The sequence below is a fragment of the Leguminivora glycinivorella genome, chromosome 8, assembly GCF_023078275.1.
Source record: "Leguminivora glycinivorella isolate SPB_JAAS2020 chromosome 8, LegGlyc_1.1, whole genome shotgun sequence".
Classification (NCBI taxonomy): Eukaryota; Metazoa; Arthropoda; class Insecta; order Lepidoptera; family Tortricidae; genus Leguminivora; species Leguminivora glycinivorella.
The window spans coordinates 7,872,006-7,888,199 of record NC_062978.1 but is presented as its reverse complement, the minus strand read 5'-3'; the positions used below and the strand labels follow the sequence as shown (position 1 = coordinate 7,888,199).

The 16,194-nt window shown below is 37.7% G+C and overlaps 1 protein-coding gene across 3 annotated transcripts in view; it reads left to right on the top strand.

The window, feature by feature from the left end:
* LOC125228696 overlaps window positions 1-16,194 on the top strand; it is a 67,001-nt gene that overhangs the window by 12,831 nt on the left and 37,976 nt on the right. For 2 of the 3 annotated variants that reach the window (XR_007177318.1, XM_048133352.1), the window contains exons 2-3: window positions 2,531-2,738; window positions 15,457-15,565. Coding sequence is in view for 1 of the 3 variants with exons in the window: in XM_048133352.1 (XP_047989309.1) it covers window positions 2,538-2,738; window positions 15,457-15,565 (310 nt within the window). In the remaining 2 variants the exon portion in view is untranslated. The remainder of the gene's footprint in view (window positions 1-2,530; window positions 2,739-15,456; window positions 15,566-16,194) is intronic. The other variant, XR_007177319.1, reaches the window with a different exon arrangement.

Sequence of the window (16,194 nt, the reverse complement as noted above, 5' to 3'; positions counted from 1 at the left end):
TTGCTGGCATGCTCAATTTATAAATGACATTTTTAGAAGTATTTTGTCCTACTTTTTGCTATGTATTTGTCATTAGACTCATTAGTGATTAGGGGCTTGTCAGCCTGGGGCCTGGAATTTGACGCTTTCCGGCCGGAGGACTTTTACGTTAATTTGTGGGTACTCATCGAAACAAACATTCATTTATCTTTTACTTACCGCTTTATGTACATTTTTTTTCATAAATAAATAAATAAAATAAAATAAATAAATATTGGGGGACACCTTACACAGATCAACTTAGCCCCAAACTAAGCAAAGCTTGTACTATGGGTGCTAAGCGACGATATACATACTTAAATAGATAAATACATACTTATATACATAGAAAACATCCATGACTCAGGAACAAATATCTGTGCTCATCACACAAATAAATGCCCTTACCGGGATTCGAACCTGGGACCGCGGTTCAGCAGGCAGGGTCACTACCGACTGAGCCAGACCGGTCGTCGGATAATTGACAACGTTTCAAAATTTTCAATGTCCCTAAATCGAAAACCATTTCGAGATATACGCTTGTAGATCACATAAATATTTTTTTTAATTTTTTTTTTCCGTATTTTTAGTATAAAAAATCATAAAAATAGTTTAAAGGGGAAGTGACGTCAAATAGCTGATTTAGAGCTGCCACTATAAGAAAAAAATCTTCCAGTTGGGATGTCCCTTGAGTTTGACAGTGACACTTATCACAGTTCGTAGCAAAGATATTAAAAATTTCATGGCTTAGTCTATGGTTCGTAGTCATCCACTATGGGTTGACAGTGACACTTGACAGTCAAACATACCGGACTGTTTGAGCTGACTGTTAAAACTTTATTTTTTTTAAAAGATTTTGTCGTTTTCTTAGGTGTATGAAACAACACATGTGACGTCACGAAGCTGCGTCTTGACGTTTGTAACTTACGCTCTTTCTGCTCGAAGTAGTAATAAGAAGGGATTTTCTCATTAAAATAGCAGTTTTTGGAAAAATAAAAAAATACGTGTATCTTTTAGTATTAAGTTCTTTCAAACCAAACAATAAAAAGTAGTACTCAAAAATATGAAATGTTGTCAATTAACGCTAAATCTTGTCTAACTTTAAACCGTCGCAACTTTAACGGTATAAGTGAAATTACCGCAGATTTTGCATTTGTTCTAGAGGTCCGAACACTCTGAACAGGAAACCACAAACGGTTTACAGCTGTACGGTACTTAGCAGTTTGTCAATGGCATTAGGCGGCACGTGAGTGACGTGAGCAATTTCACAGTCAGCCTTTTCCACGGCTTCTTGTTTTAGGTTAATCCTGATAAATGCCTTTATATGTACGATACAGCGTTAAGAGGAACGGAGACACGGAAAAAATGTACATTACGATACAAGTGCGGAAAAGAGGAAGCTAGAAACGAGTGGCAATAAATTAAAACACGACCAAAAGGGAGTGTTTTAAATCGACACGCCTTATGAATTTGCGCGCGTGTATAGTACGACGTTTTCAGTACGTATTTATGGCCCTTTGAAGTTTCGACCTGACAAGAAATGTGATACTTTGCGAATTAGTTCAGGAATAAAACACCACATGTACTAAAAATGTTTTGATTGAACACTCATTCCAGAAAAAACTAGAGAAAGTAGCTTAGACTTAAGGCGTCTAACCTTTCAGAGATAACATTACTCTAAAATAGAGTATGTTAAATTTGTTATCAATTGATAGCTATTGGGTGAACAACGTATTGATTCAGTTTTATCATCTGATCTTTTCTCATTTTATCCCAATGTCAAAGTACAATCAAGTGTACTTCTACGACGTACTGTTGCAATGTATGTTTCATACGTAAAATGTAAATAAATAACGGTTTGACAATGAATTATTGTTAGTGAATTTGTGATTTTTTGCCTCACATTATGTTTCCATTTTTCTCTGAAAACTTTACTGGTATACTAACTGGAAAATGGAAATTAATATTTTCGAGGTCAAAGGATTTTAATCGGTAAGTCGATACAAGATTACCAATATAAGATAGGATTTATAGGTTTTAGATCTAGGTACATTAAAACTTATAATGTGTGCCTAACTTTCTTATCAAATTCAATCGACAAATAAATGTCTGATTTCGCATATTTAAAATCAACCATAGATTCTATCGTGATTCAATTGTAAAACTAAAACTTACCTATTAAAGTAACTTATAAAAAAAAATAGCAAAAAATCTAGTTTGTTCATTTAACTACAAGGATTAGGTACAATACTTTGGGTATTACACTTTTCACCTAACTGTTCACAATTCGACAATTTCGACAAATCATTATTTTATCCACACCAACAAAAAACATCACGATTTACACGATATGTATATATTAGGTACGTCAGTTTTCGCATGTCGAATAAGGGTCCTACAGTCCTTCCTCAACCCTCAATAGGTTAATTATCGTCATGAATACGGACTCGTGGAGTTGAGATAATAGTACTCTTGCGGTTCCTCTTTCTCACTATACCTCTATTCCTTCCAGGAGCACCATGTACGGGACGTCAACGGCGTCGACGACGTCGGGGTCCCGGCCGGCGGTGGACCGGCGCGTGCGCGTCGTCCGGCTGCTGCGCGCGCGCCGCGCCGCGCCCGCCTTTGGCTTCTCGCTGCGCGGTGGCCGCGAGTACGCCACGGGGTTCTTTGTTTCCAAAGTGGAGTTTAATTCTGAAGCTCACCTGCAGGGACTCAAGGTATAATAATAAAAAAGTATACACTCCCTTTTTTGGAAATCGTGATAAAGTCAAGTCAAGCGAAGCTAAGTTGACAGCGATTTTGACAGCCCCGCCGCCGCCCGCCGGTTTGTTTTACGATATAGGCAGCAAGCAGGCATCGCCGATGGATATAAGCAACATAAGAAGAGCTACATATGCGTTGCCGTTATTAGACTTGAATGAAATTAAGTACGACGTTAACTTACAGACTAAAGACATCAGTCGATCGAGATAATATTATGTCAGCTCGCAGTATATTTTCTGCATGCAAACCCATGCACAACCTTTATGAACTTTCTATGCTAAATAGGAATTTGCTATTTCAAAATGTCGTTCAAAGCCCATGCCATGTTCAGTATACGGACAATCATCCCAAGATCTGCTTCATTAAATATCCAGTGGAGCCTGCATAGTACATAATATAACTGCATCCACAGATCCACACACTCATTAAATGTTCAATTGTTGTAATAAATTCTTCAGTTTCGTTTTCCCATTAGAGCCAGTCATTTTTGTCACATTGTCTCGCTTAGTTCTCGGTATAGTTTTTGTACGGACTTTGGGCAATGTAGCATTATGTCATTGTTTGATTTCTGTGTCTGTTATGTACATTCACATCGCCAAAGGAGAGATTAAGTCTGTTGACACTTTTTGTCGTCTACGCTGATTCCCACGAGCCTTGTTCCACGGATAGAGGCTTACCGCGAATCACGTTCGAGGTATTGCCTCTGTTGCACTTGTAAAATTCGAAATAAGAGTGACATGGGCAACTCTATGGCCCGCGAACACCGTGTGAAGCACTTTTTCTGACTACTCACTAGTCAGCAAAGTTGGGTAAACTAGGATGATTTCAAAAGCTTTTTCACCGCACCATCTTTTCAAAGATCAATTTTGCTATTCGAAAACGGATAGCAAAACTGCATTTTATCTACAAGAGTGCAAAGTAATTTCATACAAAATTTTAACGTGATGTCTTGAGCTGGCTGATAGAAGTTACCAACAAATAATCATTTTGAATCATTTATATTGAATAGATTGCTGGATTTGATTTAGTTTGATGTTTTATAGTCAGTATTTTGTTCGTGTTGGTGTGGTGAAAAAATTTGTGTTTCACTCGGAGGCAAAGGTTGTTTAACCTTCGTGCCTTGAAGTTGAAACCCTCGCAACGCTCAAGATTCCACTTTTTGAACCACTCGCTACGCTCGCGGTTCAATATTGGAATCTTTCGCTTGCTCGGATATCAATATTGGCATGTGCGGTTAAACGACAACTTTGCCCCCTTGTTAAACAAATAACTATTAGGTACTCTAGACTTATGCGCCACCTATAAGGTTAAACAAACTTTGCCACCGAGTAAAACACAAAATTTTTCACCACACCAACACGAACAAAATACTGACTATAAAACATGAAACTAAATCAAATCCTTCAAATAATTCAATATTTATGATTCAAAATCATCATTTATAAGTAAAATCTTTCAGCCAGCTTAAGACATGAAGTTAAAATTTGTATGAAATTACTTTGCACTCTTGTGGATAAAATGCAATTTTGCTATCTGTTTTCGAATAGCAAAGAAAGCCTTTACCAGTTGGGGTGGTGAAAAGTATTATATTATGTTATGTTTTATCCTAAGAATTAAAAAAAATCACGGGACGTTGACTAATAATTTATCTAAAAATTTCTCAAGTTGAATTAAAAAAAAATACGTTTTTATTTTAATTGCGAAAGGTAAAGTTATAACTCTTTATAAATCTGATTTTGTACTTTTCCAAGTGTTACATATTATTATGTAGGTAATTCAACGTCAGAAGCACGTACTTGAAAGTCTTTAACCTACTTAACCTTTATGAAGGTCACGTCATATGCCTACTTAAATTCTATGAAGACCTCTGTCTAAATTCCAAAGCTGGACTCACAGGTTTCCTCTGTTTACCCCACAAACTGCACTACGCAAAGATTTTAAAAGTAAGGATAAGCCAATTCATATAATTTCGACTGAACATTCTCGTTTGATGCGCCTTGATAGCACACTGCAACGCGATTGGTTGATGTCTGGTGGGTTCGCATCACACTCAAGATTGGTCGCATATTCAGCATACTTGGCTTGGCTCCCATTTCTGGACCATTTTTAGCGCCCGAATGCCAAGTCCTTACGAAGTGACACATAAGTCTATGCTACTATACAAAATTACCCACATCCGAGGTAGCTTGTCGCAAGACGCATTCCATTCTTTCCGCGCTCACGTAACTAGCGCAGTTTCCTTCGGCGCTCGATCTACGAAACAAGTACCTGTTTGAGCAGCATTGTCATCATCTGGGTCAAATACTTCATTGTGAAGTGCCAAGTTGCGAGTCATTGGCGAACTGGTGATTTATTAGGTAACCCATTGTGTCTTGGACGTTGTTTGTACTTAAGTGATTATTTACTTTAAAGAAGTGCATGATGGCTGAGTGTTATTTAATGGTAACAAGGTCAATAGTAGGTATTAGACGAACGGTCTAGCTTTTTGATATAGGAGGTAAACGCACCGATTGTCCGACGACGACTACCGCAGCCTGTGGATTGGATACCCACAACAATGGAGTAGTTGGAAGAGCGTTATCGGTAGTAGGTACGCTCTTTTCTTGAAAATTTTAAAATCGTATCGGCCCGAAAACACCGCTGGCGACAGTGCTCTCCCTATGAAGACGCCCCTATTGTCCGGGTTCGGAACCCGGTGAGAACTTCAAAATAAAAAGATGTTATATTAGGTATGACCACACATAATCACGCGGGTCAATTTTAAGAAAACTTGACAGTAGAACTTAATAGAGTAACAGAGAGACATTTTACCAATGTTATTATGGTTTTCGAACTGAACACGCATTGTATTGCATGCAAAAACTTTCTTAGTGAAATTGCCAGCCAAAAGATTTGTTAATTTTAATGTCTTCTGCTTAATAAATAATAACCGTTTGTTAATTTTAATGTCTTCTGCTTAATGGTCACAGCGACGCGTAATTAGATAATTTTTGAGCAAAATTCTAAGTCTGAATTGAGTTTCACACAATTACTTCCTTAACAAAGAAGTTACGAAAAATTCACGAGTACCTAGGTACATCCGTTGCTTCAACTAACAATAGGGTGTTTTGAGTCAATTGTGGAGAATCCTGGGAAATAAGCATGTGTACAGTTCGAACAAACTGTATCGAACCAGCAAACACTTCATCTTAATTACTTACATACTATGTAAGTATAAGCACCAATCTAGTTTTTTCTTGAGAAAGTCATTTTAATAAAACGATAACATATTCCTACTGTTTACTGTTTGGGGATGATCTTTAAACGGCATAGTTTGCAAAGCTAAAGATTACTAAGGTTATATAAGTACCTACTCGCTTGACACCTTTGGCCCTATTATACCTAGGTAGTTAGATGGGACGTCCACGCTTTTAAAGGAAGAAAAACTTAAAAATAATTACCACAACCAATTAAGATGAAAATTAACCTACCATAATTTTCATCTGATTGCCGACGACGTTGGTAATCAATCTATCACCGCAGCAATGCCAACTGCAGGAGAAATGTACATAAGAATGACAATTAGAAATAGAAGTAGCCCGCGGTCCCGTGAAGCGGACCCAAGCACGTGAGATGCGTGAGTCATGCCAATTATTACTCTTAGACTATTTACTTTCCCCAGAGTCGGTTCTATCAATTCTATCATTTTCGGTATTTAAAATAATAGGTAACTTGTCGCCAGAAAAATATCTAGGTATATTTATGACTGGCTGGGCTGAGAGAAGGACGAATGAAGGAGTATTGAGTATGGTAGGTGAAAAGCGGCATGCTTGATAAATACCAGCAGCGGCTGGCTCATACAAGCCGATTCCCACCGGCTTGCCTAAAATTGATTACTAGTAAAGTACCTAATATTAAGGTAGGTTTCTTTTTGCTCAGTGTTGCCTAGCAGAAATTTTCACCAGCCGCCACTGATAAATACAATTAGGAACAAGAAGAAGCAAGACTTGGAGACCTGATACGACATGACTGACTATTTTTTCTTAGGGCCCAGAATCACATAATATGAGCCAAACAAAAAAATAATGCATCGTACGAGCAAAAGACTAGCGCCTAGCCAACGTCACAATCATTTGTAGTTCTTCCTATCGCTCATGGCGGGACAGAGCCAGACTGCGTTTCGATATATAGAATATGTAATTGAATAATGTAAGAGGATAACCAGGGAGGAATATATTTTAGTTTTAGTGCAGCGGGAATAATGGGAACTTTTGAGCCAGATACGATCCAGCGAGGAATATTTTAGTTTTAGTAACGTTTATGACCTGGAGGGCGCTTTTTGAATCTCGCATACGGTATTTTGTCACTAAAATACTTACCGGTTGAAAACGGTGACTTGCTTATTAATTTCGGTGACAATTTTCTGAATTCGAACGCATGAGACTCAAAAATCGGCCCGCTGGGGACCGATTTTTGAGTCTCACTGTCACTAAAATACCGGTTGAAAACGGTGAATTGCCTATTATTTTCAGTAGGGATTGCAGTACCGGTACTGTTTTAAAGAACCGGGATTTTCGGTACCGAAGCAATATAGAACCGGGATTTCCCGGGATTTTCGGTACTTTCGGGACTGGTCTAATTTTTTCACTTTTTCAAATAAAAAAAATTTTTGGCATTTTACATGTTTTATTATTATATTACCATAACCGAACCGCACCGGCTTCGCTCGGCGTATTATTTTATCTGCCTTTTTAGGGTTCCGTATTTTATTTCATAGTTATTTTCATAGAGAGATTATACCGTGCAATAACAACAAAAAATCGTGAATCAGGAAACCATAAGCACCAATGGTTACCGGTGCTCCGATTAAGCGATCTGCCATTACTGGGAGATGTTTAATTGCTTAATAGTAAAAGAAATAAGACAAATACTATTAAAGAAATATAATCATTGATTATAGACCGGCAGCCAAACCTCACAAAATTCCCTAAACATGTAATTTGAATCAAAGAATGTAAACTAAAGGAAACAAAACATTAGAGATGGTGCACTATTTGTTTGCTAGTCAGAGTTCTCGAGAAAATTTGTCATCTTCTGGAAATTTCTGTGGAATACCGTAATATCACATTATATGCAAACATGTTTTTAAAGTTAAGCATGTTTATAGCATTTATTATCATTAAAAGTTAGACATAAGCCATTGCAGACTTTTTACTAGACATAATACATTTATGTATCAGAACGACAATTCCACCATGCATTTTTTTGTTTTGTTATAAGTCGATCGGTACGTACGGGCAGGGTTTTTGATTAAAGCTCTTAAGCGGTGTGATTTTTACCGACTTTTAGCACATATATATACACACACTCATGTTTTAATAATCAATTTATAATAAGAAAACCTTAAACATTCCTCAAGAATCACTCTATTCATACATAGATGAAAAACGCATAAATATCCGTTTAGTAGTTTTTGAGTCTATCGCAAAAATTCGCGAACACAGTTTTATAACATGCAGAGAAATGAGTCAAAGGAGATTGAGAGAGAAAAAATAAATACACAAATTAATATAACAAACCTGCACCAAAAATACAAAACTCGACTACTGACTGGCTAGTGGTTCTAGCTAGGGTATCGCGGTGGCTACTGCTGCCAGGCTGCCATTGTCACACGCTATTAAATAGTGACTAAGCGCGTGTTACTGTACCTACGCCTATTTTTTAACTGTTTAAATAATATAAACAGAAATAAATAAATTTTGTAGCAAAAAATGTCACTAAAAATATTTCCCGAAAGTACCGAAAGTACCGGGATTTTTCAAGTCGATTTCCCGGTTCTTTGCTTGGCCAAAAATCCCGGGAATTCCCGGTACTTTCGGTACCGGTATTTCCCGGGAGCAAACCCTAATTTTCAGTGACAATTTTCTGAATTCGAACGCCGTGAGACTCAAAAATCGGCCCCCTGATTCGTATTAATGACTCATTTGACATAAATTACTTAATGTAAACATAGTTTGACGAAGCCTGCGCTGTGGATGTATTTTGCAAAGTGCTGTGTAACATGTTTTATGATTTAAGAATGCAATAAATGGTTTTCTATTTAGATAATAACTAAAGAACAAAAACAAACAGTAGACTCGTCTTTACTACTCGATGACTGTCTACAAGTGCAGGCTTGCGTGCCACTCTTTCAGCTAAGCTGAGTAACACTTACGAGTATTGTGTAACATTCGCTAAAATAGAAAAGCGTTAAATGCTGTCCTTCGTTTAGTCAACAAGCCACAACTTTTGTTCAATCAGATGCGTTACATAAGCAGTCATTACTTAATGCGATTGTATGTTGTTTTTGGGCATGAGAGATATTAATTGAATTTTGTACTTGTAACGCCTATGTAATCAAATCGTTCGTTCATAAAAGGAGTTCGGAAATAAGAATTCAATTTCGAATCGAAGCTATATACTATCTACCAAGATATACATGTATGGGTAAGTAATTACATTTTATATTTATGGATGATCCGGATGAAAATAATTAAGTAGGTACTTAGTCAAATTGGTAATTTGAAATGATAACAAATCGTTATCGTTTTTACAGACTGTGCTTCTCTAGATATTTATTCCCGAAAAATTAAAACACAATCTAGTTAAGTACTTAAGTAAACTAGCTTAGGTGAATGAATCATCTGAAAACAAATCATTTTCCCGAAAATCCAATCAAATACGAACGATATACGAATTGATAGGGTTGATATACCGTTGATAATCCTGACATTCTTATATATGTGGGGTCATAAGCAGACCCTCGTACATACCTACTCTTCCTGAAAAGTGTTAAACTGTTTTAAGTTTCTTTTAGAAAAATATTTTTGTTATCAATGTTGTGTACTCCAGAATGAGTCATCTAGTATCAGCAATTGGGGAATAAAACGAATGCAATAAACTACGCTTTTAACAAAACCTTATTATCGCAAAGTGAGTCACTCGCATCGGCAGGTGATTGTTACTGCATGGAACAATAAAATTGTTACACGAGTATACACAGCTGCTACACAGACTGAAACTTGCACAAGACATCACCAGTCCTTCAGCAAATGATCAAAACAAATTTACTAACACGATATTTCACGCCCATTATTTAATCCACTATAGCGACCTTTCGGACACGGTCATTTCGGTACATTAACTCGTAATTATTTAAGTATGCGTGAAAATTCCTGCTTCTACAGAGATATGATATAATTACCAGCGAGTGTGAATGAAAGTAAATTTCGAGGGCCCGGCGACGACGAGTCTGGTGGTCCTCGATCCGCAAAAAAGGCAAATTTTAACGAAAGTCTGATCGAAAGTTGTCCGATATGTGGGGCACGGGGCGACCTGTCCGGTTCTTTTACCGCGGCCGAGACGAACGCGAAGAAAGTGCTGTTCGTCACAATGTAAGCGCGAGGCAAGCGTGTGCAACATGCGTGCACCATGACGTCACATCCAACTGCTTAAACAATCCTATCAATAAACCACCACAAAAACTATTTCAACAAAAAATATTCAGAAGCGATAACAGTTCGATTTGAAGGTAAATATCAACCTTCAACGGTAACAGTTTCGCAAGCCGCTAGAAGTCGATACCGGAGTGAAACCAACCGGTCTGTGGAAAGAAATTAATGGCCGGTACCTACTACCTACCTTACTATAATCCCTTTGAGAAAATTGCGAGCTGTCGATCACTGACGATCGAGGAAAGTAGGCCACGCTATGCATGTTTTCCAAAGGCGTGACGTGCAAAAACTATGCGTGTGAATCTAGTGACGTTGTAAAGTACTTAATGAAAGAAAATTAAAATATCCGCTTTATAGATATACCTACTTGCCAATTCAAACGTACTTACATGTATTGATATCAGAATGATATTTTAGTTATCGTATGTTTGGGTCGCGGGTCGCGGCATTTAATGTACGGACAGGTACGAACGAAATGCACGTTGCACGAGTCGATAACATAACTAATGACAACAGTGAGTAGTTTCTATTTGGTACTGATCTGCCAGTGTGCACTAGATCATATCGGAAAAAACAAATAAAATAATATAAATAATTTCATAATTAAAATTCCATATGGGCAAAGCTCATGCCGTCCACTAATACCGACGCAACTAGGGAATGCAATCTCGACGAGATTGGGGCCCAGGCGAGATCTCGGGAATTCGTGAAACCAATCTCGCGAGATCTCGCCAATTTCGAGATCTCGCGAGATTGGCCGGTTTGTAGTAGTAGTAGTAAAACACTTTATTGTACCAGAAAATAATACAACACACAGGAAAAAGAGCTTAGGGGCCGTCCATAAATTACGTCATTCTAAATTAGGGGGGGGGGGTTTGGTCTGCGGATGACGGTAAATGATTGATGGGGGGGGGGGGGTGTTTCGAAATTGACGTCATTCTTATTTATAGTTTATTTTTCACGTACAAAAAGATTATTTCTAAAAAGAAATTTCTTCCAGCACACCTAGTAAGTGAGACTGCAAATGTGAGAGGAGGCTAAGGCGCATACAATACTAAAATAACTCATAATAAACATACATAAGTAATGCAACATAGATGTACACAAATACAGTAATAACTACAGATAAAATACTCTAACAATAATATTACATATAATACTAGCTGCCCGCCCCGGCTTCGCCCGTGGTACTTAAATGTATTATACATATAAACCTTCTTTAAGAATCAGTCTATCTATTTAAAAAAACCGCATCAAAATCCGTTGCGTAGTTTTAAAGATCTAAGCATACATAGGGACAGACAGCGAAAGCGACTTTGTTTTATACTATGTATTTATATTATATTATAAGTAGTTATATTATATCAATGATTATTGCCAAAGTAAAAATAATCAAAGATGATTCTATAACCAAGTGTTTTAATCATATAATACCCTATTTTTCTCAAATCTGCAATGTTTTATTTAGTCAAACTGGTAATGACGTCAATTTTGGGAGAAGGGGGGGGGGGGGGGGTCATTAAGATATGACGATAGGATGATTATAGGGGGGGGGGGTCTAAAATCTGAAAAAATCGATGACGTAATTTATGGACAGCCCCTTATTATAAGTACAAAGGCGAACTTATCCCTTTAAGGGATCTCTTCCAGTTAACCTTTGTGGTTTGTGGGTTTGTTCTTGTAAATAATCACAATACAACAATGAATAAGGATAAAAATAATAAGAATGATTGCTATTATGGAACAAATATTTGTCTTGACTATTTTTTCACATTTTTTTGATATATTTTACATTGTTTAACATAAATTATGTGCCTCACAACTCACAATATAGTTTTTAAAACTTTGAAGTATAGATTATCATGTCATCATCATCCTCCTTGCGTTATCCCGGCATTTGCCACGGCTCATGGGAGCCTGGGGTCCGCTTTGACAACTAATCCCAAGATTTGGTGTAGGCAATAGTTTTTACGATAGCGACAGACCCGAAGGGTAACTAGGCCTTATTGGAATTAGTCCGGTCTCCTCACGATGTTTTCCTTCACAGAAAAGCGACTGGCAAATGACATTTCTCACATAAGTTCCGAAAACTCATTGGTACGAGCCGGGATTTGAACCCGCGACCTCCGGATCGAATGTCGCACGCTCTTACCGTTAGGCCACCAGCGCTTCAAGTATAGTAAGAAAATATCATGTAAGAAAATAAAATAAAATTATTCGAAATGAGTAGAAGCGTGCCAAATTAGAATTCGTTGCCATGCCAACCGCGAACAGTATACAGTAGAGACTACTTAAAAATTCCGCAACGTATGCCTTTATTAATGAAAGGATAAAAAATTTACATTATAAAAGTCATAGAAATTGTTATTGGTTGCCTAACAAACGACAGCCGTAGTAAGGTTGTTGTAGGCTTTTGCTTTCTCGACATCCAACAAAACTCTATGCACGAAAATTCGTAAAATAGATGGTTATATTCACACAGCCGTAAGTGTAATACCATAATGGCGAATCACGCGAATAGCCCTGGCTGACACCCTTCGAATTATTTCGAAACGGTCTGAATCTGTCATTCGTCATTCCGAACTTAGATAGGTAAATTATTGAGCGAATAAGCGAGTTGAATCTCTAGATCTCTACTGAGTTAACGAGTTCAGTTAAATGATATAGTTCATATAAATCACTTAAAACTTGCGAACGAAAAATGTCTAGTCATTTCGCAAGCTTCGAATAAGACGTTTTATGCTTGAGTTCAATCTCGTTGATTTCGCGAGATCTCGTCGATTTTTCGGCCGAGATCAATCTCGCTAAAAATGACCGAGATCTCGTACAAAAGAGATCTCGCGAGAACGAGATTGTATTCCCTAGACGCAACCGACATAACAGGAGCAGGAAAATTAGGAATCATTGCAGAAAACTGTTAAACTCTCGTTTTATTGTAGGTAATTTAAGTTATACTTATTAATTAATATTAACACTAACTAACCACTTGCCACCATCTATTCCATTAGGTACCTATTAACACACTCTTAGCTAATGCAACAGTGCTATAAAACAAGCAAATGTTGAATTCGACGATATTGATTAGGTTGGCCAGCAGCAAGCGAAGTGCGAACTGCCACTGCCTCTGTGTCGCAACTGTGGCCCAACTAATAACTTTATGCTCCATTGTTATTTCGACATCTGAGAAATACATTATTTATATTATTGTGGTGCTACAGGGGGTATTTGAGCATTTGCGTTTCCGACTGTCTTGACTTATTTATTAGCGCAAGAATGCGGATTTGATAGTTAATCGAGCTGATTAATTACTATTCGATACGATGGAGTTTTTAGGGTTCCGTAGTCAACTAGGAACCCTTATAGTTTCGCCATGTCTGTCTGTCCGTCCGTCCGTCCGTCCGTCCACGGATAATCTCAGTAACCGTAAGCACTAGAAAGCTGAAATTTGGTACCGATATGTATATCAATCACGCCAACAAAGTGCAAAAATAAAAAATGGAAAAAAATGTTTTATTAGGGTACCCCCCCTACATGTAAAGTGGGGGCTGATTTTTTTTTTCATTCCAACCCCAACGTGTGATATATTGTTGGATAGGTATTTAAAAATGAATAAGGGTTTACTAAGATTGTTTTTTAATAATATTAATATTTTCGGAAATAATCGCTCCTAAAGGAAAAAAAAGTGCGTCCCCCCCCTCTAACTTTTGAACCATATATTTAAAAAATATGAAAAAAATCACAAAAGTAGAACTTTATAAAGACTTTCTAGGAAAATTGTTTTGAACTTGATAGGTTCAGTAGTTTTTGAGTAAATTACGGAAAACTACGGAACCCTACACTGAGCGTGGCCCGACACGCTCTTGGCCGGTTTTAAGCTTTAGCATAGACACATGAAGAAAAAACCAGTGCGAGTCAGACTCAAGGGTTCTGGATATGTCGCCTTTTTAACCGCCTTCCAAATCTCAAGGGAAGGGGTTCTCAATTCGTCTGTATTTTTTTTTAATGTTTGTTCCTCGATATCTCCGTCGTTACTGGACCGATTTAGAAATTTTTTTTTTGATTGAATGTATATTATGCATACAGATTGGTCCCATTTTTCTCAGAACCCAGTTCTGGTGGTGGGATCCTGGAGAAATCGGGGACACTCCTCAAATCTGAAAGGCATACATATGGTGATTTTTGTGTTTTTAAAGGAACAGCATGCATTTACGTACGGAACAGTGACATTTGGTGCAGTGGAACTCCTGATGATGGTCAGAATGGAACTCCTCAAATCTGAACGGCACACTTATAGTGACTTTGGTATTTTTATAAGAACAGCATGCACTTACGTCCAGAACAGTGACATTTGGTGCAGTGGAACTGCTGATGATGGTCAGAACGGAACTCCTCAAATCTGAACGGCACACTTATAGTGACTTTGGTATTTTTATAAGAACAGCGTGCACTTTTACGTCCAGAACAGTGACATTTGGTGCAATGGAACTGCTGATGAAGAGTGAGCCGCCCCTGGTTAGAGATCTGTAAGTACTTCAGAATCATCCAAATTTCAAAATTGGTTCAGAAATAACGGAGATATCGAATAACAAACATTAAAAAATATACAGACGAATTGATAACATAATCCAACATTTGAAAGTATTTATCACCAGAACACCAAAGGAAGGCGGTTTTTTCTTCTTAAAAATTATTTGCCATAGTAATTTAACTTGTATATCGTATATCGTTTAATTTGTATATCGTCGCTTAGCACCCATAGTACAAGCTTTTGCTTAGTTTGGGTAGCTAAGTTGATCTGTGTAAGGTGTCCCCGATATTTTTTTTTTAACTTAACGGTGTTTGAATCCACCCAGACCATCGGTTGGCAGTTAGACCATTACTATTACCGTCTAGGGTGTCTAGGTAGACAACGTCACAACTTCGTACACTCCGTAGATAACAAAACGCATTCTGATTTCTAGCACGGTCATCAACTCATCATCGACCACGTACCAGACACCAAGCATCGAAGCACAAGCGATTGTGCTATTATCAACGGTCGTGTTAATATGGAAAAGTAATACAGAGACACCAAGCAGCGAAGTGTTCTTGTCAAGGCACCCAAATCACACCTACTATGCCATACCGACGTCATTACAACATTCATAACGTAATAATCGACCGACATCGACAGGTACCTAACTCTCCATCCTATCCACAGGTGGGCGACCAGCTGGTGAGCGTGAACGGGTACCGAGTCGACGACGCCGTGCACGGCGAGCTGGTCCACTACCTCGCGTCACAGTCACGCCTCAAGATCAAAGTCAGACGTGAGTCCCTTCACTACTTTCCCTTCTTCGGATTCGGACCTACCGCGGTGATGCAATCGCTGCTGTGGAATCTTTAAATTAATTGAGTTATGAATAGTTGGATACGTATTTTAACTACTGAGTTCGCTTACTATCAAGTAGCATGTGCCTTTTTGCTTGCGTGTGCTTTTTGTTGTTACCTGTTATAATGTACAACGGGATAATATACATATAGGAGATCAACCTGAAAACGCGGAAAAAAATGTGTTTGTATGTGAGATTTTTTTTGGCGAATTTGTAGTAAAATCCATTATAAACGATGTTCAATATGACCTAAATAAATGTTCAATTGTTCACCCCGAAAAGTTTGCAGACGTGACTAAATTTATTTTATACCTACACGCTCAAATATTATGATGTAATCTTCAATGATTTATGTATCTCATCGGGTATGTTACACATGCGACGACATGAAATGAACATTCACTTTATAACTCATCAATTCAGTTTACGCTCGAACGACACGACTTTTTGCGGACTCCATATCTATTGATCAAATGTTGTTAGGCGATAATGATAAATGTATCTCGCTAAACGGCATTAATCGTTACGCAATGACACCCAACTCTATTATTTTTTTATAACAATGA